The 26472-nt window shown below is 56.1% G+C and overlaps 1 protein-coding gene across 2 annotated transcripts in view; it reads left to right on the top strand.

The window, feature by feature from the left end:
- The first annotated feature begins 296 nt into the window (after positions 1–296).
- Positions 297–26472, top strand: part of CARS1 (cysteinyl-tRNA synthetase 1) — a 48210-nt gene continuing 22034 nt past the window's right edge. The window contains exons 1-7 of one of the 2 annotated variants that reach the window (XM_082343002.1): positions 298–400; positions 8785–9033; positions 13133–13224; positions 14101–14189; positions 14655–14751; positions 15168–15266; positions 16108–16257. In XM_082343002.1, coding sequence (XP_082199128.1) covers positions 376–400; positions 8785–9033; positions 13133–13224; positions 14101–14189; positions 14655–14751; positions 15168–15266; positions 16108–16257 — 801 coding nt within the window. In that variant the 5' untranslated portion in view covers positions 298–375. Of the gene's footprint in view, positions 401–8784; positions 9034–13132; positions 13225–14100; positions 14190–14654; positions 14752–15167; positions 15267–16107; positions 16258–26472 lie in introns of both variants that reach the window. The other variant, XM_082343003.1, reaches the window with a different exon arrangement.

The following is a 26472-nucleotide window of genomic DNA, read 5'->3' as shown; positions in this document are numbered from 1 at the left end:
GGAAGACAATTTTTCCACGTGAGTGGGTGGGTGGGCGGATGGTTCAGGCGGTAATGCGAGCGATGGGGAGCGGCAGATGAAGCTTCGCTCTCCCGCCGCTCACCTCCTGCTGTGCTGCCCGGTTCCTAACAGGCCGCGGACCGCTACCGGTCCGCAGCCCGGGAGTTGGGGACCCCTGCTCAAGGGCACTGGCCGCAGCTCAGTAGGAACTACAACTCCCAGCATGCCCCGGCCTCCGGCGTCCCGAGCCCGCGGCGGTTGCCTAGCGACCGAGCGTGTCCCGGAAGGCGGCCAGCTCCGGCGGGACTTCCGGGGCGGTGGTTGCGTCAGATTCTGGAAAGCTGTCGGCGCGGCCGCGAGTGCGGCATTCCAACGATGGCAGGTTCCTCCGCGGAGCACGGTGAGTGCGCGCGGCGGGCGGGCCAGCGGCGGCGACCCCGGGCCGAGGGGCGGAGGGGCCACCCGGGATCTGAGGGGGCGCCGGGTCCCTGAGGGGCGGGTCTGAGGGCGCGGCGCGACCCCCGGGTTCCCCCCGGCAGGCCCCGCTCCTCCAACCTCGCGGGGACCCGGCTCCGGCCCTGGAACTGCCGAGGCCACCCCGTCCCCAGCCCCGGTCCCCTCCTTGGGTCCTCCAGGTTCCATTGCGCCTCGACCCCGGGACGTGGCCCTGCGTTTCCCCCGCCGGTCCCTGGGCCGGACCTCGCCCCTCCTGTCCCTTGGACTTTGGGGGACAGGCACAGCCCTAGGGTTGTTTTCGTTTCCGCCCAGCGCGGGCAGCACCCGGGTTGGCACTTAGGAAAATGGGGCCGAGGAAGCAGGGTACGCGGACATACAGGAAAGGGCTTGGGGTTTTACGAAGGCTTTCATCTGCGGCTGCAAACAGTGGCCATTGGGACCTGCGTGGTCACAGCGTTATTGCCCCACTTTATTGCCGCCTCCGAGGTTCCGTGAGCAGCTCTGGCTCTGCCCACCAGAGTCACTCGTGTCGCCAGCCGGTAGACACGCTGCCCACAGGCAGACTCCAAGGAGCGCTGGGCCCTTGCTCCCCTCCCTCAGGCAAGATTGTAGGTGCCCGACAGACCGGAGGTTGTCCCTGATTCCCGAGTCTGGAGCAGACTTTCTTCAAGAAGGACTCTCAGTGTGTAGTTTTTATTCCCCAGGCTGCCGGGTTTAGGCTGTGCAGGCTTCCTGGAGCCCTGGGATCCCTCTTGCTCCTGGGGTTCCAGGCGGGGAGGTCTGACCACCTGGGTAACCCAGTGACGTGGGAGGCCCCTGATGACAGGGCTGCTGTGGTACCCACCTTCCGGGCGCCCTGCATTCCACCCGACAGGTGTGCCTGGATTCCAGCACCATCTCTACCCACCTGGAGCCTCGGCCCTCGGCCCTCAGAAGTGCACCCAGACTCCTGTAAAATAGCAGCGTGGTTGACACCCCAGTCTTCTGAGCGAGCCGGGCTGGGGACCCACCTCTGCCCCTTCCTCACGTGCAGCAGGGTAACACGTCCCTGCTCAGAGGATGTAGCGAGCATTAAAGGGGCTGGTAGAGGTTAAGGGTTTAGAAGAACACCTGGCATGAAATGGGCGCTGTGTCCAGGTTGAAAGCCCAAGCTTGTTTCTTCTCTCTCTTTTTTCCTTCCTTCCTTCTTCATTTGTGAACACAAACGACGTATTCGATTTTTGGGTTTTGGTGTTTTTAATTGCTTCAGAACTTGAGGTTTTCAGAGCCTTGGTAAGAATTGGCCTGTTTCTGGAGATTGATACCAGAGTTGTAGATATTCTTGGTTTCCAGGTTCTGAATGCTTTTTATTCTCAAGGTTGGATTTATCGAAAGTGACCATCTTTCCAGACTGTTTAAGGAGACCCTCGTTTAGAATATTCTTCCCATTTCTGATCATCTTCCTGAAGTTGGCGCAGAATGTCCATTTGGTTCCCTGCCGCCGGGGTTAAAGCTTTTCCTTTGTAGCTTGAACGTGTGGCCTGTTCCAGGGCCCAGTTTTTTTTAGAAAGACGAGTCTCATCCCTGAGGACCCCGGGGTGGATGGAGTGCGTCTCAGAGGCCTTGCCCTGCAGATCAGGCCCCTTCGGTGGCTGTGTGTTAGGTCAGATTTGCAGTTTAATTTTTTATGCAGTTTAATTCAAAGGTTCTTCGTAATAACAATACAGCTAGCTTTTTTTCTTAGCATGAGTCTGCGTTAAATACATCTGCGGGGGGCCTGTAATCCTCAGAGCAACGCTTTGTGGTCGATACTGCCCTTATCTTCCTGTGCAGGCAAGAATCCTGAGGTTCAGAGAAGTGAAGTGATTTGTCCAAGGTCACACAGCTAGCCAGGGCCTGTGTGACTGCAGCAGGGATGTTGGCTACTCTGCCTTGCTGCCTTTGATGACTCTATTCAGATGAACACCAAGCACCCCAATTCCAGAGTGCATCAAGGCAGACAAGAGGAGGGAGCTGATACGCTTTCCTGTATTTCCCAGAGAAAAAATGAAGTGTACGTATTTATAGACTACAGACGTTTGCTCATCCCTGAAGCCACGTCTCCCGGTATTTACATTTTAAGAGTTGTGAGAGATAGTGCCCTCGGGGGGAGATTAAACCGTTCCCAGTGTCCACACTGCTGTCCCCGGGCAGTGGTGCCGTCTGATCACCTGTGTGTCCTCAGGGCATCAGATCATGATGCTCGTCATGACCCAAAAATCCCACGTGAAAGACTCACATCTGCTATTTCAGAGGGAAATTGCCCCTGAGTGGTTCAAAATAATTTCCTTAGATAGATCTGTCACTTTATTTATTCAGTAGATGTGCTTCAGGCACCGGCTCTGCCGGACGCCGCTGGGCATGGAGATGCGGCAGGCCTGGAGGAGAGTCTCGGCCTTCCAGGGCCTTCCGTCCAGCGGGCCGGGTGGCCGGAGCCCAGAAGCCCAACGCCTCCCCAGGTTGCATGGGCCATTCCTCTCTTGGTCACTTCCCGGTGCGTGTGCTGCCGGGTGGCCCGAGTCTGCGGAGGTGGTTCAGGGCCCAGGCCCCTTCCCTCTAAGGCTCCACAATCTGCCCCACGGGCAGGGTGGAGTGCAGGGAATCACGCCGGAGGCCCTGCCGGGCCAGGTCTGGACGCTGCGGTGGGCATTAGCCCGCTGGCCCAGCCCAGCCCCGGAGCCCCGAGACAGAGGGCCCCTGGGCTCTGCTCCTGGCTGCAGGGCAGGTAGGCAGCCTCCCGAGAGAGGCTGGAAGCTGATCCTGGAGAGAAGGGGGAGCGGGAGTCCTGGCAGAGAGCACCTCGTGCACTGAGACCTGAGGACCAGCAGCGTTGCTTCCAGCAAGTTCCTGAGGCCAGAGGGTGGAGGAGGGCTGGAGACGGGCCACGGGACCAGGTCTGCAAGGGCCTGGAGCACATTTACGGAGTTTGGGTCTTGTCTTTGCGTTCTGGCAAGATATCTGCCCCCTCCCCCGCGTGTACCAAGGCAGGGAGAGCAGGAAGAACCCAAGACGGTGGTGACCGGTGGCCTGGGCCAGTGGCAGTGGTGGGTGTGAGAAGTGGACAGTCTGGGGAGGACCGGGGCAGGTGCTGGGCTTGCCGCGGGATGGAAGAAACAGCCACCCGGCTTCAGACCCAGTGGGGAAGGCGGCTGTACCGTTCCCGGACTTGCACCCAGTTGGAGGGCGAGACGTGCTGGCGAGCAGCCTGTGGACAGGTGGCAGCTGGGCCTCCGGGGCTGGTGCTCAGGACAGAGGCGGCGCTAGAGGGGCCTGTGGGAGGAGGTCCTGCGTTCCGGGAGTGGGTGGCATTGCCGCCAGGTGCGTGCACCTGTCTCCTTTATGAGATTCGTGTGGGGAGGGGATGCATTCGTTCGAGAAGGCTTTTCCCGTCCCCTTTCTGAGAGCCACCTCGGCAGGCTGGGAAGCCCCACGGGAAAGAAAAGTGGGCCTGAAGAGGGACCCAGGGGGAGGGGCCGCTGCAGAGGCGGGCCAGGGAAGCTGGAGGAGCCTTTGCAGAAAGGGCCTGATCCACAGGGCTGGGTGCCGCCGGGGCCTCGCAAGGTGTGGACCCGAGAGGCCTTCAGCAAGTGCGGGAGGGGTGCAGACCCCCGCTGCGCCCGGCCTGGGAGCTTAGGAGGAAGGCAGACCTGCGCTGAAGGGGCCTGCGCTTCAGCAAGCCGCCTGGGGGTTCTTAGCAGCTGAGCTCTGCACCCGCCCCACCCAGGTTCCGATTCCAAAGGCCTCAGGTGGGCCTGGAACGGGTGCTTCCAGGAGCTGGCCCTGCTGCCACTGCGCTGGAGCCTCACTGAGCGGGAGCCTGGCTGGAGCGGAGGAGGGGGTGGGAGAAAGCAGGACACGGCTGTTGTCCAGCAGGTGTGCATGCTGATGGGAGGGAGCCAGGGGAGGTGACGGCTTGGTGTGAATTCGGTTCCTTACCTGGTTCTTGCGTTTGTGCGAGATCAGTAAGCCTTTTCTGAACTGTGAAGACCACGGTCCACATTTAGGGCCTTCCCACAGTCAGAAGGTGTGTGTCCTGGAATGCGTTTCTGGATGGACCTGCGGTGGACCTGGCGGTGGGCGTGGCACGTGCGTGGGGCTCCCTGGGGAGGTACAGCGTGGCCAGTGGGCGCCCTGCTCGGGAACTATCTCCTCTCATTTTGGCATCACGGGCTGATAGCCAGACCGCAGTCTGGCCCAAACCCAGGGCCACTTGAAAGCTGACCAATTTTTAAATTTGTTTCCTCAAGTTACGCTTAAACGCAGCTGCCACAGTGACCCCATGACTGTCCCCCTCTGCCCTGCGGGCTCCCTGCTCCAGACGGGGCTTTTTAAATGCGTGTGTGATCCCTGGGTAAACTCCTCCAGGGCAATTACAATAGTAGTAATACAGGAGCGATTAAAATAATAGTAATGGCAACTGCTGGGCGCTGGCTGTGTGCCCGGCAGTATTTCAAATAGTTTACAAGTGTAATTTCACTAATGCTCAACAGCTTTACCAGGCGTGTGTTGTGCGAGCCTGATTTACCCTTGAGAGGAGCCCGCCGGGTGAGGGAGGGGTGCAGACGCCGCTGAGCCCTTGTCCCCTGAACTGCTTCATTAGTGCTTTAAAGCCATCGTGTTGGTAGAATGTTTGACGTGTTTTTCTCATTATCAAAATAACATATGCTTATTGTAGACAGTGTGCGCAGCGAAGAAAAAAGAGGGACATAAAATGCCCTGTGAGCGCACCCCTCCAGGGTAGCCAACGTCAAGGTCAGGCAAGTTCCCGGGCTCTCTGTTCCCTGGAGTAGTTCCGGACTGAGGGAAGTCTGTCTGTCTAGTGCTGTCCTGGGTCTAAAGGGGCAGGGGGAGCTGGAGACCACACAGCTTCTCAGAGGGGGGCTGTCACCTCTGCTTCCTTCCTCTCCCTCCTGTGTCCTGGCATAGATGGCTGCACCAAAGAGATGCTCGGAGACGGGGAGAGGGAGCTTGGAGGGTCGGTGTCGGGTGACCAGCTGCCGAAGGACGGCCTGGCCCACTCCGGGATGCGCCCCCCCCACCGCCGCCTCCCCCGGCTCTGTCCACCCTCTGGCAGGTCCTCTGACTTAGCTCTCGTGAACTGAATTCTCTCCGTCACGAGAAAGGAGCACGCTTCCCGACTCCTGACAGGCTGGCAGGGCTGCTGGGGAACCGTGCCAGGGGCAGTAAAGTTCCCTGGAAGGAAGACTCCGTGCCAAGGAGTTTATGTAGAGTTAGGTTTCCTGGTGCCCAGGGCCGCCCTGGCAGGCGCTGCTTCCTCCTCCCTGGGTGGGAGAGAGCTGTCCTCTCAGAGAGGGGTGGGGGGCACAGACCCGCCTGGCCTTCCTTCACCGTCTCAGAGGGGATCTGAGCCCTCGGGCTGGGTCTTTAGGGCCAGCCACCTGCTCCCGGGAAGGAGGGCGCGCTGGCGGGCGCTGCTCCGGGGCCCTCGTGGGCTCCCCAGGGTTCCCACCGGCGCCTTGGGTGGGAGGGGCCGCCTCTGTGTGTCTCTTTGCTGCCTCCGACACTTCCAAGAACTGGAGTGGAAAGTAGCTGCTTCTCCTTGTAGGTCAAGTGTGGAACAAAAGCAGCGCCCCCTGTAGGTGTGCGCCCTCGGGCAGCAGGGCTCCAGGTGAGCCCACCACAGGGGTTAGAAGCCTTCTTAGACTCAGCCGGGTCCCCACCCTGGTTCCTGTGTACCGGGCGCTTCCCGGGAGAGGGCCTACGAGGCCCCGGAACGACAGGTGATGCCGGCCTCCCGCGGGCAGGCACGCACTTCGAGGTACATCCGCCGCCCATCCATTCGTTCAGCAAATTCACTGAGTGTCTTCAGAACGTTCCAGGCTTGGTTCTAGAGGCCGAGCATATGCTGAGTGAATGAATTGGATAAAATCCCGGGGGGTGGGGCAGACAATAAAGGAAAGAAAGCAGGGAAGTGTGTCAGTGTTAGAAGTAAGCGCTGTGGGGAAGTAAAGCAGGAAGGGGTTGCGGCCCCGGGGGGCAGGGGGGATCACTTGGAACAGTGCCCGGGAGAACCCAACAGAAAAGGGGACACCCGTGGAGCCCTGAGAAAGGGAGGGAGGCTGGCTGTGTCTGGGGGAGGCTTCCAGGCAGGCAGGGTGGGGGGCATGAGGGGCGGGGGCGGGAGCTGAGGTCCGAAGGGTGTGGCGGCCCTCCTGGCCGGCGCGAGGACCACTCTTGGTGGGACGGGGGGTCTAGAGAAGGAGCGTGGGCCACTCTGGCCACGGTGCCCTGCGGAGCCCGGATACCAGCGGGGGCGCCTGCATCCCGGGGTCCAGGCGAGAGAAGGGCTGGGCCTGCCATGGCAGTTGGGGTGAGAGGGCTGGGTTCCGGGTACGTTTAAAGGTGGAGGCCTGCACTATGCAAGGGGGCGGCCCTGGGTGTCCTGAGGGTGCTCTGTAATGGGCAGAAGGGTATTCCAAGCCGTGCGCCTCAGGGCCACCCTGGGCTGGCACCCCCGTGGTGCGGTGGGCAGGGAAGCAAGCCGGTCTTCCTGGAAAGCCTGGGCTTGAGAGCCCAGGGAAGACGTTTCCCTGGTGCCCACGCCTTTCCTGGGGATGAAGAGGTCGGGGTTCAGGAGGTCCCCGAGAAGCCAGCCTCCCCGAGGCTGGGCCCTGGACGGTCGCAGCCCCTCCCTGGGGTACCTGAGGACGTCAGGAGATGCTGCCGGCTTTGGTCCTTCTGTTGGCTCCTTCCGTGTCGCCCCCGTGCCCAGGAAGGCAGCTCCGGGGAGGCCCTGATGGAAGGGTTTCCCGCGGTGGAGACGGTGCAGGAGGGTCTCATGTGCACAGCTGCTTCCCCACTCGTGTGCTCTGCTGTCTGTTTGCAGGCGTCCTGTGGGCTTGGTCGGGGCGCGGTTCCTGTTTCTGTGCCAGGCCTGGCCGGTGTCGGCCCACATCTCCTCCCCGCTCGGAGCCGTCCCGCCGTGGGTCCAGCATGGTGACCCAGGGACCTCGTGGTGTCAGGCAGCTGGCTCCGAAGGGCTGCGGTGTCGGGGTGTCTGCCCCGTTCCCAGGGAGAGTGAGGAGCCGGGCTCGTGCTGTCCCACTCGGAGCCGACTCCGGGGCTCAGGGTGTGTCTGTGTGGAAGGGAACAGGCGCTGGGCCCTGTTCACACTCGTGCACTAGGACTAGGGGCCAGGCTCCCTCCTGCAGCTTCAGGGGCTGGTCCGCGCCCCTCCCGCTGATCTCCTGCTCCGCCCCACCAGCCAGCAGGTGATGAACGCGTCCAGAGGGTGGCTGGAGCAGTGATCAGGGACGCAGGGAGGAGGTGCGGGGCTCAGGGGGAGCAGGAGGGGCAGGAGGGGCTCAGTGGAGTCAGTGCCGTCTGCCGTCTCTGCCTGCTGGCTGGTCCTCGCTCAGGCTGGGGTTCTGTCCTCCCACATCCTTCCTGATGATTCCAAGGCAGAGGAGTGGCCTCAGGTCCCTGAAGGGGGGCAGGCCTGTGCCAGGTGCTGGCTGGACGGTTGGCCCCCTCAGGCAGGCATTTCCGGGGGCGGGGCCGTGGTCCTCCCAGGAGCTGGGCCTTGGCCGCTAGAAGCCTCACCGGTGCCGGGTTTGGAGAGCTCTGCAGTTCTCACGCGCCACCCATCGCCCACCCAGGGACTGGTCAGCATCAGCCCTCCTAGCACCCAGTGCACAAAAGGGTGTGTGCGTGTGTGTTTCTCTTTTTTTTTTTTTTTTTAATTTTTGGCTGCATTGGGTCTTTGTTGCTGCACGCGGGCCTTCTCTAGCCGTGGCGAGCGGGGTCTACTCTTCATTGCGGTGTGAGGGCAGGCTTCTCCTTGCGGTGGCTTCTCATGTGCCTAGAGCACAGGCTCTAGGCATGCGGGCTTCAGCAGCTGTGGCTCGCGGTCTCTAGAGCGCAGGCTCAGTAGTTGTGGCGCATGGGCTCAGTTGCTCCGCAGCATGTGGGATCTTCCCGGACCAGGGATCGAACCCGTGCCCCCTGCATTGGCAGACGGATTCTTAACCACTGCGCCACTAGGGAAGTCCCTGTGTTTCTCTTTAATTGAGGTGAAAATCACCAACGATGAGATTAACCATTTTAAAGTGTACAGTTCAGTGCATTTAGAACATTCACAATGTTGTGCGACCATCCCCTCTGTCTAGTTCTAAAACATTTTCATCCCGAGATGGGAACCCACTGGCAGTCACTCCCCACTCCGTCCCTCAGCCCTGGGCACCCGCCCGTTCTGGGCATTTCCCAGCCGGAAGGGTGACCCTGGGACCCCATTCTCTGGACTCACCCAGGCCTCCAGCCCCACTGACGCGTGTGCCTCTGTCTTTGCAGCTCCCGACTACAGGTCCGTTCTGAGCATTAGTGACGAGGCAGCCAGGGTGCGGGCCCTGAACGAGCACCTGAGCACGCGTAGCTATGTCCAGGGCTTCTCCCTGTCCCAGGCGGACGTGGACGCGTTCAGGCAGCTCTCAGGCCCTCCCGCCGACGCGCAGCTCTTCCACGTGGCTCGGTGGTTCAGGCACGTGGCCGCGATCCTGGGCAGCCCCCGCACCCCAGCCCCGCCCTGTGGGCTCCAAGCAAGTGAGTAGCAGAGCGGCTCCCCGGCCGTGAGAACCTCCCCTCGAAGTTCTGTTCACGCTCGTGGGCTAGGGGAGCCCACAAGTGTGACCTCCCTCTGAGGTCAGGGCCCTGAGGGTGCGAGGCGCCCACGGGGGAGCCCACGGGGCTGGCGCTTGTCCCCGCACTCAGGCAAGCAGCCTGGGGGGCCTGCCAGCGCCCCCCGAGGGGAGGTGAGGACAAAACGCGGAGAGGTCAGCCCCCGAGGATCATGACCCCAGCGGCTGCTGTAGCAGAGCCTCTGGGAAGGAGGAAGCCCTGTGCCCCTCTCAGGGCCGGCCTTGGCCGTCAGCTCACTCCTGACCTGGCTCGGATTTGATTGGCTTCTTTTCCTTTATTCTTTCCCTAAGATTGCAGGGTGTGTGTCCACCAGATTTAGAATTATTGAATCTTAAGGAAGTATTTATGGACATGAACCCTTTGGAAACCAGAGAGAAGGCGTTCCTGGGCTTTGAGATAAGACCAGTCTTGCAGCTCTGGCCCCCACCTGTCGGTGTGGTGTCTGGACCCCGTCATTTCAGGGGCGCTTCTGGAAAGTCTCTGGGGCGCATGGTTCCTGGGTGGTCTCTGTCCTCCGGTGAATCGAGGTGCTTCTCCCATAATCGCCGGTGCCCTCAAGCAGCTCGGCCTCCATGGGGGGGCTTCGAGCACGCACCCCCTTCAGCGAGAGGGGTCCAGTGCTGTCTCAGTGGTCCCTGCTGGGCTGGGCAGCCTGCAGGGGCCTTTTCCAGATCCTTTCGGCTGGGACGTTTGGACCGTTTCCCAGCTCCTGCACCTCTGCCTGGTCTCTGCTGGGTCCCCCTCTGTAACAGGGCAGAGGTGGGGTGTCATTTCTCCAAGCGTGGGGTGTGTTTTGGTTTTCTCGGTGATCCTGTAGCAGACACCCCTTCCCCGGCATAGGTGGGAGCCTTGCTGTGTAGACCATCTCCTCCCCGTGCCTACAGGCGGTGACCCAGGGGTGTCTGTGGTGGCAGGTGCTTCTCTCCCAGGGCTCAGTTGTCCCCCAGGTCCCCCCTCCCGAGGCACGGCCTCCGGAGGTGGAAGTCAGGGTGGGTTGGGGGCACAGCCTCGGCACGGCCTGTCTGGTGTTCCATCTGGGGAACTTGTGGGGAGAGTGATGTAGACACACGTGAGGGAAAGGCGGGTCTCTGCCCTGCCAGTCGGGGGGCCTGCAGGTTCACCAGGGCGGTGAGGGAGGCACCTGGACGGCGCCGACAGGACTATTCACCTCCTTCCATTTCCAAGTCCCCCGTCACCAATGCCTCCTGGGGGCCGGCAGGGACCCCGAGTAGCCGGGGACGGCGGGTGGGCTGGCGCTCAGAACCCCCAGAGTCGATGTCCTAGGCCGCATCCTGGATGCCAGTGGCCGAGCGTCCGCCTCCCCGCGTCGCTGGCCCGTCTCAGACATCTCTCCAGCCTGTCCTGGGCGGGAGTGCCCCCTCTCCCAGCCCCTCGATCCTCAGCGCCCCGCCGGCCTTCCCTCCATGTCCCGCTCCTGCTCGAGACCCCCAGGTGGACATCTCAGCACCGACATGCCCACGACTGGCTGGTCACCGTGCTCTGTGCTGGCCGGCCTAGGTCCCTGTGCCTCTTCCCACGTCCACGGGCTCAGCAGCCCCGGGGAGCCGCTCAGACACAGGAAGTGGACCAGGGCTCCGCCTAAGCCCCTTCCCCACCTCTCTGTTCCTTCTCTCACCCCCTCCCCATCTTGTCGCCTCCTCTCTCCGGCCCCAGCATGGAGGGTCCACTGTGCTCAGGGTTTCGGCCCTGCTGTGCTCTGTGTCTGGAGCGCCCCTCGCCCAGAGCGGGGCTCAGTCCAGACGGCTTCTCCTCCCAGGGGCGCCCTCTGCCACTGGGCCCCCCTCGCCCCCGTCCCCCTCACCCCCCTACCCGCCCTCCTGGGAAGGATCTTCAAGGCCTGCCCTTCACTGAAGAAGGCGTATTAAGTCCCCCGGGGCGTGGGTCTGTTTGCGGCTGGGTGGGGTCTTCAGGGATGTGAACCTCTCTGCCGCCCCTCCTCCGAGGCTGAGGTGCGCGCGGCGCCCAGGGGACCCGGGACCTGGCTGGCACATCTCCCTCCATCTCCCCTCGGCACCCTCCCTGCCTAGAGCCTCGCTCTCAGGGCGTCCCTGAGCGACACGTGCAGGTTGTGTGGTCAAAGGTCAGGGGTTTGTTTCCCCACAGCAGCCACGTGCCTGGGGCAGAGCCGGGGCAGGACTGGGGGTGCTAGCGAGCAAAGGCCTGCGCGGTGTTTCAGACAAACCAGAGGACGGGCAGGCGCCTCAGGAGGTCTGTGCCGGGGTTGGGGAGGGTACTGTCGTGCCGGCCGTCGGGGCGGGGAATCGCGGAGGGACCCTGGTGAAGCTTCCTTCCTGTTAAACCGGGGTAACACCTCCCGATCGTCCCCTTTGGCAGATGGGGATTGTGTGTGCCGGTTTCCTTGAACTGTCGCCGGCTGTGTGGCTGTAGCCACGCTTTGGGGAGCAAGAAAGCCCGGGTGTGACCCGGTGTCCTGGACAGTGTCCCGCTGGCCGGGCTCCCTGGCTGCGCCCTCAGCTGTGTCCCGTCACTGCCGTCTTTTCGGATGAGCCTTCGGTCCCACGGGCCCCGAGCCCCTCACCCCGGCCCCTGGCTCAGGGCGAGCACGGTGGTCGTCGGGCTCACATCAGGGTGTGGGCAGCTCTCGCCGGCGTCCCCTGTTGTCCCAGGTGGCAGCTCTGTCTTTGTGTCGGGAGCCGGAGCATCTAAGCAAGGGGAGGGGTTGATGGAGTCATAAAGGGGCAGGTGGAGCGTCATCAAATGGTTCGCTGCGTTCACAGTGAGCCCTTAGACCACACCTGACCTCAGGAGGCATGCGAAGTGTCAGGGGGACTTGGGCTCGGCCACCTGAGAGTTTGCTGGCTCTCCCTGGGGTCAGGAGCTGCTGGATAGCGCTGTCTGTCCCCCTCCCCGTCTGCCGCTCCTCCGCCCGCCTGCACACATGTGCACACTCACACACACACACACACACACAGCCACCTCCCACCCCCTTCACCGGTCAGTTACGTGCATCCTCTGGGTGGCACGTGGCCAGGCCCAGAACTGAGTGCTCCGTGACCCGCAGTAGGGAGCAGCGGGTGGTCACCTGGTGGCCACACTGGACGTGGATTCTGTGCCGGGAGGAGGGAGAATCGCTTTGCAGACACAGAGGCAGGGGTCGGGGTTGGGGGTGGTGCCGAGAGTGGGCACCTGTGCCCTCAGATGTGCAGGCGGTGTGCAGCCCGCGCTGGCTCTGGGAGAGGGCTGCGGGGTACAGCTGGGTTCTGGGTGCAGGAGCAGTGCCTTGGGGGTAGCTGGAAGGTCACCAGATGCCCCGGGCGTGTGAAGACTCAGCTTGGTGGCTCTTCCCGGCCCAGGGACGGAGCTGCACCCCGCCAGGCTCTCGGGGCGCAGGCTGTGTGAGGCCTGCCCTTCATCCAGCGGGAGGCGTGGGCCCGTGAGCAGCAGGGGCAGGGGACGGGGCGGGAGGAGGAGGAGGTGGGGCTGCCGGGTGACGCTGATCGGAGGAGGCTCGGCTCTGTGAGCCCCTGACCTCCGCGTGGGGGGGACCCGGCGCTGCTCCCAAAGGCCTCCGGGGCCCACGTGGAGCCCTGAGTGCCGCCATCAGCACCGTGTCCGAGACCGGAACTGCGTGGGGAGCCGGCCGCTGGCCCGCAGCTGTTTCCGTCCTGACCTGGCTTCTGCGCCCGGAGGTGGCCCGCGTCCCGTGAAGCCTCCACGGAGGCCGTGCTCCTGGGGGTGTGGCCAGCTGCGCTGCGGTCCAGGCGTGCGGCCGGCCCGTGTGCAGGGCCCGCGCCTCCCGTGCGCCTTCCGGCTGGGTCGGGCGCCTTGTGCTGGGCGCCGGTGGAGGGGAGGCTGGGTGTCATGGGCCTTCTCCCGCCCCGTGGGGTTGGGACTGTGGGATGCGCCGCCACTCAGACGTGAACAGGCAGAGAGGGGGCAGGAGCGCTGGACGCGGGTGATGCTCTCAGGGTCCAGTTTCCCTTGTCCCGCGGGTGACCCAGCTGTGCTCTCTCCCTGGCAGGCAGAGGCCGGCGCACGCAACCCCCGTGGTCTCCTCCAGCCGGGTCCGAGCCGTGCCAGCTCCGCCTGTACAACAGCCTGACCCGGAGGAAGGTAGGGGGGCCCGGGGGGCAGGGGCGGCAGCTCTTAGGTAGTCGGCGAGCATCCTCTGTGTGGCCAGGGCAGGGCTGTCCTCGGAAGCACACCTGGCATGCCTCAAGGGGCGTGCCCGTCGGCTTCCTGGCTCTGGCTGTGCTTGGGGCCAGGCCTGAGTATAGATGCTCGTGGCTTTTCCGAGCCAGGCCAGGAGCCAGCATGCTCTTGCAGGGGACCTCTGGTGGCAGCTGGTGTCCCAGTGCCAGCCAAGCAGGGCCTGTTGCTGTCGGGGGCCCAGCAGGTGTGGGGACGAGGGCAGTATCGGCCGGGGTCGCTTAGCAGGGCCGGTGGCTCCAGAGATTTGAAAAGGACTCCGGCCGAGGGCTCATTGGATTGCCGTCAGCGAGCACCCTGAGCAGATGGGAGACGGGGTCCCCCTCATGGACTTAATTGGTGACAGCGGCCCCTGAACTGGTCTGAGACCATCGGGCCGTCAGCGGGAGGCCTCGCCCTCTAGGCCGGCTCCTCTGGGAGTGCGGACCCCCGGGCATCTGTGAAAGGAAACCTCCCCGCTCACGTCGTTCCTGGGGGCAAAGGCCGGGCAGACCCTGCGCTCAGCACGGGGCCTGGCTCGCAGCAGGTGCTTGATGAATGGAAGCTGCTCTTGTCAGAGCAGCAAAAGCAGGAGCGTCCGTCTCCTTGACCCCCAGCTTGCGTCCACGAGTGGGATCCCAGAGAGGAAGAGGCCTGCCCCCATCCCAGACGACTGTGACTTTCCCGTAAAACTAAGCAGTCCTCGTGGAATGTGTATGAACCATTTGTCTCTGGCGGCTGTGGTCCTGCACGGGGCCTCCTGCATCTTTTGTGACGGTCATTCCTTCATTTCCAACCAAGGACGTGTTTGTACCTCAAGACTGGAGGAGGGTGACGTGGTACTGCTGCGGGCCCACTGTCTACGACGCCTCCCACATGGGGCACGCCAGGTAGGGCTGCACCTGGGCGCCGCTACAGGGACCCAAGCTCTGAGAGGAAGCTCAACGCCCAGCTTTTCCTCTTATTTTCAAGAAGAAAAATTTTCATTCCATCAGTACTACATATTCGCTGTAGAAAAACTGGAGAGACCAGATAACCAAAAAGAAAAAGCCCGCAGCCCCGATGTTACTCTCCTGGACTCTGACCGATACTTTCCTCCGTGCGCCTGGCAGTTTCTCCTCATCCGGGGCTCTGGAGGTGGGGGGAGGGGTGCCCGGTGCTGGGATCCCGGACACCCAGACCTGTGGCCAGTGTGCAGTGCCCCCCGCCCCGCAGTCACGAGTGGGGTGGGCATGAGAGTAGCGGCTTTGCGGGGAAATGCCGGGGATCTTTTTCCTTGTACGTGTTTTAACTGCAGAGCCAAGGTGATGTGCGTGATGTGCCGTGTGGAGAGGTTTGTCTTTTTATTGCTCTAGGTCCTACATCTCCTTCGATATCTTGAGAAGAGTGCTGAGAGATTACTTCAAGTTTGACGTCTTTTATTGCATGAACATCACAGACATTGATGATAAGGTAAAGGGAGTTTTCAAGGTTAAATTTTAAATACAGTGGATGGTACGAGGGAAGAAATGACTTTGGGTAAGTTAATAAAGTAACATTGGCTTGAGTGCCCTCAGCCCAACACGTGCTGTTTGAATCCCCTCCGGGACTTGTATCACGGTTTATGCAGATGATGTTGTCCTGTATTCAGCTGTTTGGATGCTGTTGGGAAACCTGGGGAAATGTTAATAACAGCCGGTGCTCCAGGGAAGGCGCGTGCTATAGTGTCTGGCTCTGCCGGGAGGCCGGGCCTGGCTCAGCATGTTCAGACAGTCCCGGCGTCGTTGGCGGGGCGGTGTGTGTGGGTGTGAGTTCGGGCCCCGCCCGGCGCTCTGCACGGGGACCCGGCAGGTGCCGAGCTGACCCCCATTTCCCTCCTCTGCTCCCAGATCATCAAGAGGGCCCGGCAGAACTACTTGTTTGAGCAGTACCGGGAGAAGCAGCCCCAGGCAGCACAGCTCCTGGAGGACGTGAACGCCGCCCTGCAGGTGGGCCCCCTGCCGCTCCTGGGTCCCTACGTCCCCACATCCCTGTCCCGAGCGCAGGGGCTGTCCTCAGCGCGCTTCACAACGTGTAGGCTCATGACGTCTCGGTCGCGGTGCTCCCCTGGCCCACGGGGAAAGCCGCCAGGACAGACGCACATGGGCGGGGCGGGGGGGGGTGGTGGGTGACCGTTGCTGCCGCTTACGGGAGAACCTCAGAACCGGTCAGGGCGACCTGCGCCGACTTGTGAATCTTCCACGTGGAGCTCACAAGCAAATGACACGCGTGTGACCGGGACGCAGAAGCTGTGCTAAGCTTCTCAAATGGGTGGTGCTGGAAAGTTCTGGAATTATTTGAAGAAATGCTTTACAATTTAATATTTTTGTTTTGAATAAACAGTATTACAAATGATGGTGTCATACAGTGAGGTCAGGAAAAGGCATTTTCTTCTTTTTCATAATTGTTATCTTTAGTAATTGCAGTAATGATCGCTGTTGTGCTTTTGATGTTTTATCTCTGGAAGAAAAACGTAGGAATAAAATTAGGGCTTAGCAATCCTCTAGGCGGAAGAGGCGGGCCCACTGGGCGGTGGCGCCTTCGTGGTGGTGGCGGTGAGTCCCCAGGTGACACCCGCGTGTCCGGGGCACGGCCTTGGGACGCTGCCACGCCCCGCTCACTCAGAGAGACGAGGCAGCGCAGGACAGCTTGGGCCGACACTCCGCGCACACAGACCTCTGGGTCGCCACGGGCAGTGGGCAGAACTGGCCCCTCGTGCGTGGAGACACCTGGGGACACGGGGCACTGCTGAGCGGGCGTAACAGCTGTGGCCTCTCCTCACGCTCGCAGCCATTTTCAGCGAAGTTACGCGAGACCTCGGATCCCGACAAGCGGCAGATGCTGGAGCGCCTGGAGCGCGCGGTGCGGCTGGCGGCGGAGCCGCTGGAGGAGCCGGCGCGGCGCGGCCTGGCGGGGGAGGAGCTGGACGGCCGCGTGCAGGTGAGGCTGAGGTGGGTCCCGCCGGCCCCTCGCCTTTGCCCCCCTGCCTTCCGGGAAACAGCAGGTGCTCTCGGGGCGGAGCGGGCTCCTCAAGGTGCTTCCGACACTCGCCGGGGACTCTAGCCAGCGTGGGCACGGGCAGCACCCGGGGCAGGCGGAGCGAGAGATGCCGGTGGGCCTGAGCTCCGGGGCCGCGGGGCCCCGCTGGGCTTGAGCCTTCCCCGCGGCGGCCTCCGGCCCCTGAGGGCTCAGGGTGCCCGGCCTTCCTCCGGGCCCGACGGCCCGTCTCCTCTGCGCCGGCGCCCCTGCTGGCCGCCTGCAGAACCGCGGGAAGGACGCAGCCAGGGAGGCTGCGGCCGAGGGCGGCGCGGACGTGTAAGGGGGTGCCCGCCTGCAGGGCCCCCGTCTTCTGGGGCCTCGCGGGGTAGGATGCTTGGTGTGCTTGTCCTGAGCTTCGGGAGGAGTCAGGCGCACGGGGTCTTGGGGACCAGGGCTTTCCCGCGGGCGTGCTTCTGAGACGGGCCACACGAGGTCCCGCCCTCCCTGCAGTGGATGCCTCGGGCCCAGCCGTTGATTTCTTCTCCTGGGAAGCTGGTTACGTTTCCGTGTTACCAACAGTGATGCTGGGAATTCTCTTCCCAACGATTCCAGTAAGGTCCTTTCTATTAAAACTGTGGTAAAATGTGCATAACGTACAGTTTACCAGCTTAACCGTTTTTAAGTACATTCACATTGTTGCGTAGACAACACCACCGTCCATCTCCAGAAGTTTTTTCATCTTCCGAAACGGACGCTCTGTCCCCATGAAACACTCACTCCCCTCCCCTCCCCCAGCCCGGGCCCCACCGTCTGCTTTCCGCCCCCGTGAATCTGGCTCCTCCAGGGACCTCACACAAGTGGAATCACACAGTGTTTGTCCTTTTGTGACTGGCTTATTTCACTCAGCAAACTGTCCTCAAGGTTCATCCACGTTGTAGCCTGTGTCAGAATGTTCTCTCTTCTTAAGACTGAGTACTGTTCCGTGATGTGGGTGGACCACATTTTGTGTGTCCTGTCATCCTTTGATGAACGTTTGCATTGTCTGTTGTGAATCATGCTGCTATAAACATGGGTGTGCAAGTATCTGTTCGAGTCCCTGCTTTTAATTCTTTTGTGAGTATACCCCCAAAAGCAGGTTGTACGCCAACTCAACTTTTAATATTCTGAGGCACTGCTGTGCTGTTTTCCATAGAGCACAGGGGTTCCAGTGTTTTCACATCCTTGTCAACCCCTGTGCTTTTCTATTTTCCTGACTTTGCAGGACATTTGGTCCATGCCAAGAGGTCCTTGAAATTTGGTCCCATCCAAAACGTCCATGGTTATATCTGGTCCATGCCAAATGGTTTTAGATAGGACCACACTTCAAAGACTTTTTGGTGTGGATCAAACGTCTTATGGACCAGATGTCTTACGTGTAAATGTATCCTCCTACTAACATGCTTCCAGTGTTCTGTTAATTTGCCTATACACCAGCACTTTGTGTTGCTGAATTCGTTCCTTTTTATCAATGGAACGTATATTGTAAAGTGGTAATTACTGTGGTTTGAATTTGCATTTCTCCAGCCTCTCCTGAGACTGAGTATCTTTTCACATGTTCACTTGCTGGCTGTAATTCTGAACATGCATCTTCTGCCCCGTTTTCCACTGGGCTGTTTGTCTTCTTACTGGTTTGTAAGCATCCTTAGGTTTTCCCCAGACACTAATCCATTCTCATTTAAATGTGTTGCAAGCACCTTCTCCTAATTTGTGACCCTTCTTTTCACTTCCTTTTAATAACAGAGGGGCTTAGTTTTAATGTATTCAACTTTATCAGTTTTCCCTTTTATACTTGGCATTTTTGTGTCTTAAGAAATCTTTCTTGCCCTGAAACGTGAATATATTCCCCAGTATTTTCTTCCGAGGATTGTAAAGTTGTACAGTTCACATTTAAGTCTTTGACCCCCCAGAATTAGTTTTTGTAAGTCGTGTGGGTAGAGATCCAATCCCCTCTCCCCCGCACAAATATGGGCGGCCCCCCTTTCCTCAGCCCCTCTGTCGTGTGTCGTGTCTCAGTTCTGTTCCATAGGTCAGGTATCCACCCTGTGTGAGTCTCACCGCGTCTGTCACTGATGCCTGGAGAGGTAGGAAGCCTCACCTTGTTTTTGTTCTCCAGGTATGGTTTTGTTTTTTTTTTTTTTTTAAGATTGATTGATTGATTTAATTTATTTTTGGCTGCGTCGGGTCTTAGTTGCAGCACGCGGGATCTTTTGTTGCCGCACGCGGGCTTCTCTAGCTGTGGCGTGCTGGTTTTCTCTCTCTAGTTGTGGCGCGCTGCCTCCAGAGTGTGTGGGCTCAGTAGTTGTGGCTCGCGGGCTTAGTTGCCCTGTGGCATGTGGGATCTTAGTTCCCTGACCAGGGATCGAACCCGCATCCCCTGCATTGTAAGGCGGATTCTTTACCGCTGGACCGGCAGGGAAGTCCCTCCAGGTATGTTTTGAATGCTCCTTGCTTGTCGAGTCCCATACAAGACACTGCTGGGGTTTTATTTATGTATGTATGTATGTATGTAAGTATGTATGTATGTATGTATGGCTGAGTTGGGTCTTTGTTGCTATGAGTGGGCTTTCTCTAGTTGCGGCGAGAGGGGGCTACTCTTCATCGCGGTGCACAGGCTTCTCATTATCTTCACGGGTTCTAGGCACGCAGGCTTCGTAGTTGTGGCACATGGGCAAAGTAGTTGTGGCTCTCGGGCTCTAGAGCACAGGCTCAGTAGTTGTGGCGCACGGGCTTAGTTGCTTCGCGGCATGTGGGATTTTCCAGGACCAGGGCTCGAACCCGTGTCCCCTGCGCTGGCAGGCAGATTCTTAACCACTGCGCCACCAGGGAAGCCCTTAAATATTATATATTGAAGGATCATTTCAGAGCTCCACATTTGAATGTGTTGATCCTCTCTATTCTCTCTTTCTATTTCACAAAAAGAATTTTTTAAAGAGTTTATTATTTTAGAGCAGTTTCAGGTTCACAGCAAAACAGAGGTTTCCCGTGTACGCCCCACCCCACCCCCATACACACAGAGCCACGCCCACTGTCAGCATCCCCCCCAGAGCGGTATGTTTGTTACAACTGGTGAACCTACACTGACACATTGTCATCACCCACACAACAGTTTACATTAGGGTTCTGTCTTGGTGTTGTGCATTCTGTGGGTGTGGACAAATGTATAGTGATACGTATCTGCCCTTAGAGTCTTACACACAGTAGTTTCCCTGCCCTAAAAACCCTCTGTGCTTCACCTGTTCGTCCCTCCTTCACCCCAACACCTGGTAACCACTGATCCTTTTACTGTCTTCATAGTTTTGCCTTTTCTGAATATCACAGAGCTGGAATCATGCAGTACGTGCCCTGCTCAGATTGGCTTCTTTCACTTAGTAATGTGAATTTAAGGTTCCTCCGTGTCTTTTCATGGCCTGATAGCTCATTTCTCTGTAGCACTGAAGGTGAGTTCATTGTCTGGATGGACCACAGCGTATTTACGCACTCACCCACTGAAGGGCATCTTGGCTGCTTCCACGTTTTAGCAATTAGGCATAAAGCTTCTGTAAACATCCATGTGCAGGTTTTTGTGTGGACATAAGTTTTCACCTCTTTTGGGTAAATACCAAGGAGCATAACTGCTGGATCATGTGGTGAGAATAGGTTTAATTTTTGAAGAAACCGACAAACTGTCCCCCAAAGTGGCTGCACCATTTTCCATTCCCACCAGTGGTGGATGAGAGTTCCTGTTGCTCCAGATCCTCACTGGCCTTTGGTGTTACCAGTGTTCCAGACTTTGGCCATTGAAGTAAGGTATGGAGTATCTCGTTGTTTTAATTTGCATTTCCCTGATGACACACGATGTGGAGCATCTCTTGATATTTATTTGCCATCTTTGTGTCTTCTTTGGTGAGGTGTCTGTTAATGTCTTTGGACCTTTTTTTAATCAGGTTGTTTTCTTATTGTTGAGATTTGAGAGTTCTATGTATATTTTGGATAACAGTCCTTTATCAGATGTGTCTTTTGCAAATATTTTCTTCCGGTATGTGGCTTGTCTTTTCATTCTCCTGACAGTGTCTTTCCCAGAGCAGAAATTTTTAATGGTGATAAAGTCCAGCTTATCAATTCTTTTCTTTCATGGATCATGCATTTGGTATTGTGTGGAAGAAGTCATTGCCAAAGCCAAGGTCATCTAGGTTTTTTCCTGTGTTATCTTCTGGGAGTGTTGTAGTTTTGCATTTTACATTTAGGTCTGTGTTCCATTTGGAGTCTTTTTTTTTTTTGAAGTGCGTAAGGTCTTGGTCTAGATTCATGGTTTTTGCATGTGATGCCCAGTTGTTAAGCACAGTTTGTTGGAAACTGTTTTTGCTCCTTTGCTCCTTTGTCAAAGAACAGTTGGCTATATTTATATGAGTCTGTTTCTGGGCTCTGTTCTGTTCCATTGCTCTGTTTGTCTGTTCTTTCACTAACACCACACTGTCTTGATTACGGTAGCTTTACAGTTAAGTCTTGAAGTCGGGGAGTGTCAGTCCTCCACCTTCGTTCTTCTCCTTCAATATTGTGTTGGCTATTCTGGGTCTTTTGCCTCCTCTCCATGTACACTTTTTTTTTTTTAATATTTATCTATTTATTCATTTATTTATTTGGCTGCGCCAGGTCTTTGACGCGGCATGTGTGATCTTTTAGTTGCAGCATGCATGCGGGATCTAGTTCCCCAGCCAGGAATCAAACCCAGGCCCCCTGCGTTGGGAGCGTGGAGTCTTAGCCACTGGACCACCAGGGAAGTCCCTCCATGTACACTTTAGAATCAGTTTGTCAATATCCATAAAATAACTCGATAGGATTTTGATTAGGGTTGAATCGAATCTACAAATCAAGTTGGGAGGAACTGACACCTTGACAGTATTAAACCTTCCTATCCCCAGACATGAAATGTCTCTCCATTTCTTCCATCAGAGTTTTGTAGTTTTCCTCATGTAGATCTTGTATGTATTTTGTAAGACATATATGTGAGTATTTCATTTCGGATGCTGATGCAAATGGTATTGTGGTTTTAATTTCAAATTCCACTTCTTATTTCCTGGCCTATAGTTTTGTCTTCTTTCCCAGTCAATATACAGACGGTCCCCGACCTCTGACAATTTGACTTAGGATATTTTGGCTTTACGATGGTGCAAAAGCAATAAACAGTCAGTAGAAACCATACTTTGAATTTTGACCTTCTCCTGGGCTAGAGATATGCAGTCCAGTCCTCTCTCGGGAAGCAGGGCACCAGCAGTGAGCCTCAGATCGCCAGGGTAAACAACGGACACACTTACGATTACTCTGTGCCCAGACAACCATTTTGGTTTTCACTTTCAGAACAGTATTCAATACATTACATGAGATATTTGAACACTTAATTATAAAATAGGATTGGTGTTAGATGATTTTTTTCCAACTGTAGGCTAATGTATTCTGAGCACATTTAAGGTAGGCTAGGCTAAGCTATGATGTTGGGTAGATTAGGTGTATTAAATGCATTTTCAGCTTAATGATATTTTCAATTTATGATGGGCTTATAATCCTGTATAATCCTCTTTTTTCACCCTTTTCTTGCTTTATTGCATTAGCAAGGACTTCCAGCATGATGTTGGAAAGGACTGGTGAGAGGGGACATTCTTGCATTATACCTCATCTTAGTGGGAAAGCTTCCGATTTCTCACCATTAAGTCTGATGTTAGCTGTAGGCTTTTTGTAGCTGTTTTTTGTTTGTTTGTTTATTAAGTTGAGGAAGTTCCCCTCTATTCATTTACTGAGAGTTTTTATCATGAATGGATGTTGCATTTTGTCAGATGCTCTTTCTGCATCTATTGGTATGACCTTGTGATTTTTCTTTTTTAGTCTGTTGATGTGATGATTTACATTAATTGATTTTATAAAGTAGAACCAGCCTTACATACTCGTGATAAATTTCACTTGGTTGTGGTATATAATTCTTTTTATACTTTTTGTGGATTCAATGTGGTAATATTTTGTTAAGGATTTTGCATCTGTATTCATGAGAGATATTGATCTGTGGTTTTCTTGGAATGTCCTTGACCGGTTTAGGTATTAGGGTAATGCTGTCCTCATAGAAGGAACTGGGAAGTATTCTCTTTGCTTCTGTCCTCTGAAAGAGACTGTAGAAAATTGGTATAATTTCTTCCTTAAGTGTTGGTAGAATTCAGCAGTGAATCCATCTGGGCCTGGTGCTTTCTATTTTGGAAAGTTATTAATTATTGATATAATCTCTTTAATAGATACCGGCTTATTCAGATTCTCTATCATGTTGTGTGAGTTTTGGCAGATTACATCTTTCAAAGAATTGGTCCCTTCATCCAGGTTATCAAATTTAGGGGCACAGAGTTGTTTATAATATTCCTTTATTCTTCTTTTAACTTCCATGGGATCTGTAGTGATGTCCCCTCTTTCATTTCTGATATTAGTATTTGTGTCCTCTTTTTTTCTTGGTTAGCTTGGCTTATCAATTTTATTGATCTTTTCAAAGAACCAGCATTTGGTTTTGTTGATTTTCTCTATTAATTTCCTGGTTTCTGCTTTAATTTTTTAAAAAAATATTTATTTATTTGTGTGGTTGCGCTGGGTCTTAGTTGCAGCAGGCAGGCTCCTTAGTTACAGTTCGAGGGCTCCTTGGTTGCAGCTCTCTGGCTCCTTAGTTGCAGCACATGGGCTCCTTAGTTGTGCACGCGAACTCTTGGTTGCGGCACGCATGTGAGATCTAGTTCCCTGACCAGGGGTCGAACACGGGCCCCCTGCATTGGGAGCGCGGAGCCTTAACCACTGGACCACCAGGGAAGTCCCTCTGCTTTAATTTTTTATTATATCCTTTCTTTTGCTTACTTTGAAATTTTTTTAATTGGCAACAAGCTAACTTTATTTATCTTTATTTTTATTATCACTATTTTTTTGTCTGCATTGGGTCTTCGTTGCTGCGCGCGGGCTTTCTCTAGTTGCAGTGAGTGGGGGCTCCTCTTGGCTGTGGTGCATGGGCTTGTCACTGCGGTGGCTTCTCTTGTTGCGGAGCACGGGCTCTAGACGCGCAGGCTCAGTAGTTGTGGCACGTGGGCCCTAGAGTGCACGGGCTTCAGTATTTATGGCGCGTGGGCTCAGTAGTTGTGGCTCTCAGGCTCTAGAGTGTAGACTCAGTAGTTGTGGCTCACGGGCTTAGTTGCTCTGCGGCATGTGGGATCTCAGACCAGGGATCGAACCCACATCCCCTGCATTGTCAGGCGGATTCTTAACCACTGCATTACCAGGGAAGTCCCTAACCATTTTTTTTTTTAAATTATAGTTAATTTACAGTATTGTGTTAGCTTCAGGTGTACAGCAAAGTGATTCAGTTTTATATATATATATATATATATATATATATATATATATATATCTTTTTCAGATTTTATGGTTCAGTATATATCTGTTTCTATTTTTTTTTTTAAATGGGTATTGTGGTTGTGACTTTATTTATTAAAATAAGTTTATTGGCTGCGTTGGATCTTTGTTGCTGCGCACAGGCTTTCTCTAGTTGCAGCGAGTGGGGGCTACTCTTCGTTGCGGTGCGCGGGCTCTAGGCACGAGGGCTTCAGTAGTTGTGGCGCGTGGGCTCAGTAGTTGTGGCTCGCGGGCTCTAGAGCGCAGGCTCAATAGTTGTGGCACACGGGCTTAGTTGCTCCACAGCATGTGGGATCTTCCCAGACCAGGGATCGAACCTGGTAGGACTTCCCTGGTGGCGCAGTGGTTAAGAATGTGCCTGCCAATGCAGGGGACACGGGTTCAAGCCCTGGTCCGGGATGATCCCACATGCCACAGAGCAACTAAGCCCGTGCACCACAACTATTGAGCCCACGTGCCACAACTACTGAAGCCCATGTGCCTAGAGCCCGTGTTCCGCAACAAGAGAAACCACCGCAATGAGAAGCCCACGCACCGCAACAAAGAGTAACCCCCACTCACTGCAGTTAGAGAAAGCCCGCGCTTAGCAACAAAGACCCAAAGCAGCCAAAAATAAATCAATAAATAAATTTATAAAAAATAATAAAAAAATAAATAAAAGGTAAGAATCACTAATTTCTTTTTCGACGCTCTTCTTTGTGTAGATCTGAGTTTCTGACCTACGTTATTTTCGTTCTATCTTTTATTTTCTGCATTTTGAGAATGATATGCCAAGGTATAGTATTTCTGGCATTTATCTTGCTTGGAGTTTTCTGCACTTCCTGGATTTGTGGTTTGGTGTCTGACATTAATTGGGGAAATTCTCAGTCATTGTTCCAAATATGTCTCCTGTTTCTTTCTCTCCTCCTCCAGGTATTACTGTTGTGCATATGTTACACCTTTTGTAGTTGTCCCACAGTCCCTGGATACTCTGTTCTGGTTTTCTTTTTTAATATATTGTCTTACAGTTCTTTTTTTTAATATTTATTTACTTATTTATTTATGTATTTATTTTGGCTGCGCCGAGTCTTAGTCGCGACAAGTAAGATCTCTCTTCTGTTTTTTGTCAGCCTCTGAGAACAGAGGCTTTTTGGTTTTCAGTTTTGGAGGCTGCTACTGAGATCTCCTCAAGCTCAGAGACTTCTTCCTCAGTCGTGTCCAGTCAGGCCCATCAGAGACGTTCTGCATTTCCATTTAGGCGCTTTCACCTCTAGCATCTCTATTTGGTCCTGTCTTGGGATTTCCGTCTCTCTGCTTACGTTCCCCACCTGGTTTCGCGTGCTGCCTGCTTTGCCCACTAGGGCCCTTAGCGTATCGGTCATGGTTGTTTTAAATCCCTGGTCTGATAACCCCAGGATCCCTGCCACGTCTGGTCCTGATGCTCTCTCTGTCTTTTCAGAAAAGTGGCGTTTCGGCTTTCGGTACGCCTTGTGATTTTTTTTCATGATAGTTAGTACGTGATGTACTGGGTAGAAGGAGCTGCTGTCAGTAGTCGTGTGGCGTGGTGTGGGGAGGACGCCCTCTGTGGTCCTGTGGTGGCTGTCAGCCCTTCAGTGGCCTGTGCCCGTGGACTGTGGACATTACAGCTGTTTCTCGGCTTTTCCTCCCCTCCCCCTTAGGTGGGACAGGATGTGTGGAGGGGCCTGGAGATGGATGTTTTCCTCCCCCAGGTCAGTTAGGCTCTGCTAGAACCCCAGCAGCTTAGGTTCTGGTTAGCTGGTTCCTCCTGAGGGCAACCTTGTTATGAACAGAATGCTTTGTCATATTTCAGAGCAGTTCCTTTTCCTCTCCCCCTGCCGGAAGCATGAGGGGATTTTTCTCCAGTATTTACTGTGAGTAACCGATAGGGCTCCTAGAGGTAAATCTCACAAATTTGTGGGGCCCCAAAGGCTGGGTCGCCCTGGAGTTTTGATCTCAGACTCGTCCACACCGAGCCTCCAGCGGGTGGTCAGTTTCAATTCCGGCCTCCCTGCCCGTCACTGGGTCCCAGGCACTTTCTGCCCCGGTAAGTGGCGGTTCTCTCTACCTGCCCGTCTCTCTCCAGTTCTGGGGGCAGCAGATTGCCCTGGGCCTCTTTCCCTTACGGATCTAAGAGGAGTAGTTGCACAGCCTTTCACTCATTGTCGGGACAGAGTGGCGGCTTAGGAGTTCAGCTCATTTTCTGGTTTAAGCATTTGAGGCCATAAATTTTCCTCTAAGTATCATTTTTGCTATTTCCACGTATTTTGACATTATTTGCTTCTGAACGTTTTTTTATTTCCATTTTGATTTCTTGTTTTGAAACCCAAGAATTATCTAGAAGTTTGTTTGATTGGAATCTCATTCTTCTGCTTGGTCATGATCTGTGTTGATCCCGAGGGCGGGGGTGGGCTTTCTGCCCCTCCTCATGGGGCAGGCCCTGCCCCTGGGCACCAGCCTGGTCCTGGGAGGTTTCCCCTGCGGCCCCCCAGCGCAGCGGCACATGAGGGACTCTGTTCTGTCTGGGAGCTGCCACAGGGGGTGCCCTTGCCATCGCTTCCACGCCCAGGTTCCCTGCGCCCTCTTCCTCCACCCTTTGGTCTTTGCCTCCGCCCCTGCCAGTGGACCGCAGACCGCCTGCCTGTTCCCACGTCTCTGTCGGCTCCAGTTAATGAGCAGAAACACTCGATTCCTCCAGGGCAGAGCTCCAGGTCCCCTTGGCCTTCGGGGCTCAGG

The sequence above is a fragment of the Balaenoptera borealis genome (assembly GCF_965194805.1).
Source record: "Balaenoptera borealis genome assembly, chromosome: 11".
NCBI lineage: Eukaryota > Metazoa > Chordata > Mammalia > Artiodactyla > Balaenopteridae > Balaenoptera > Balaenoptera borealis.
This window is presented reverse-complemented; position numbering and strand designations above follow the sequence as displayed.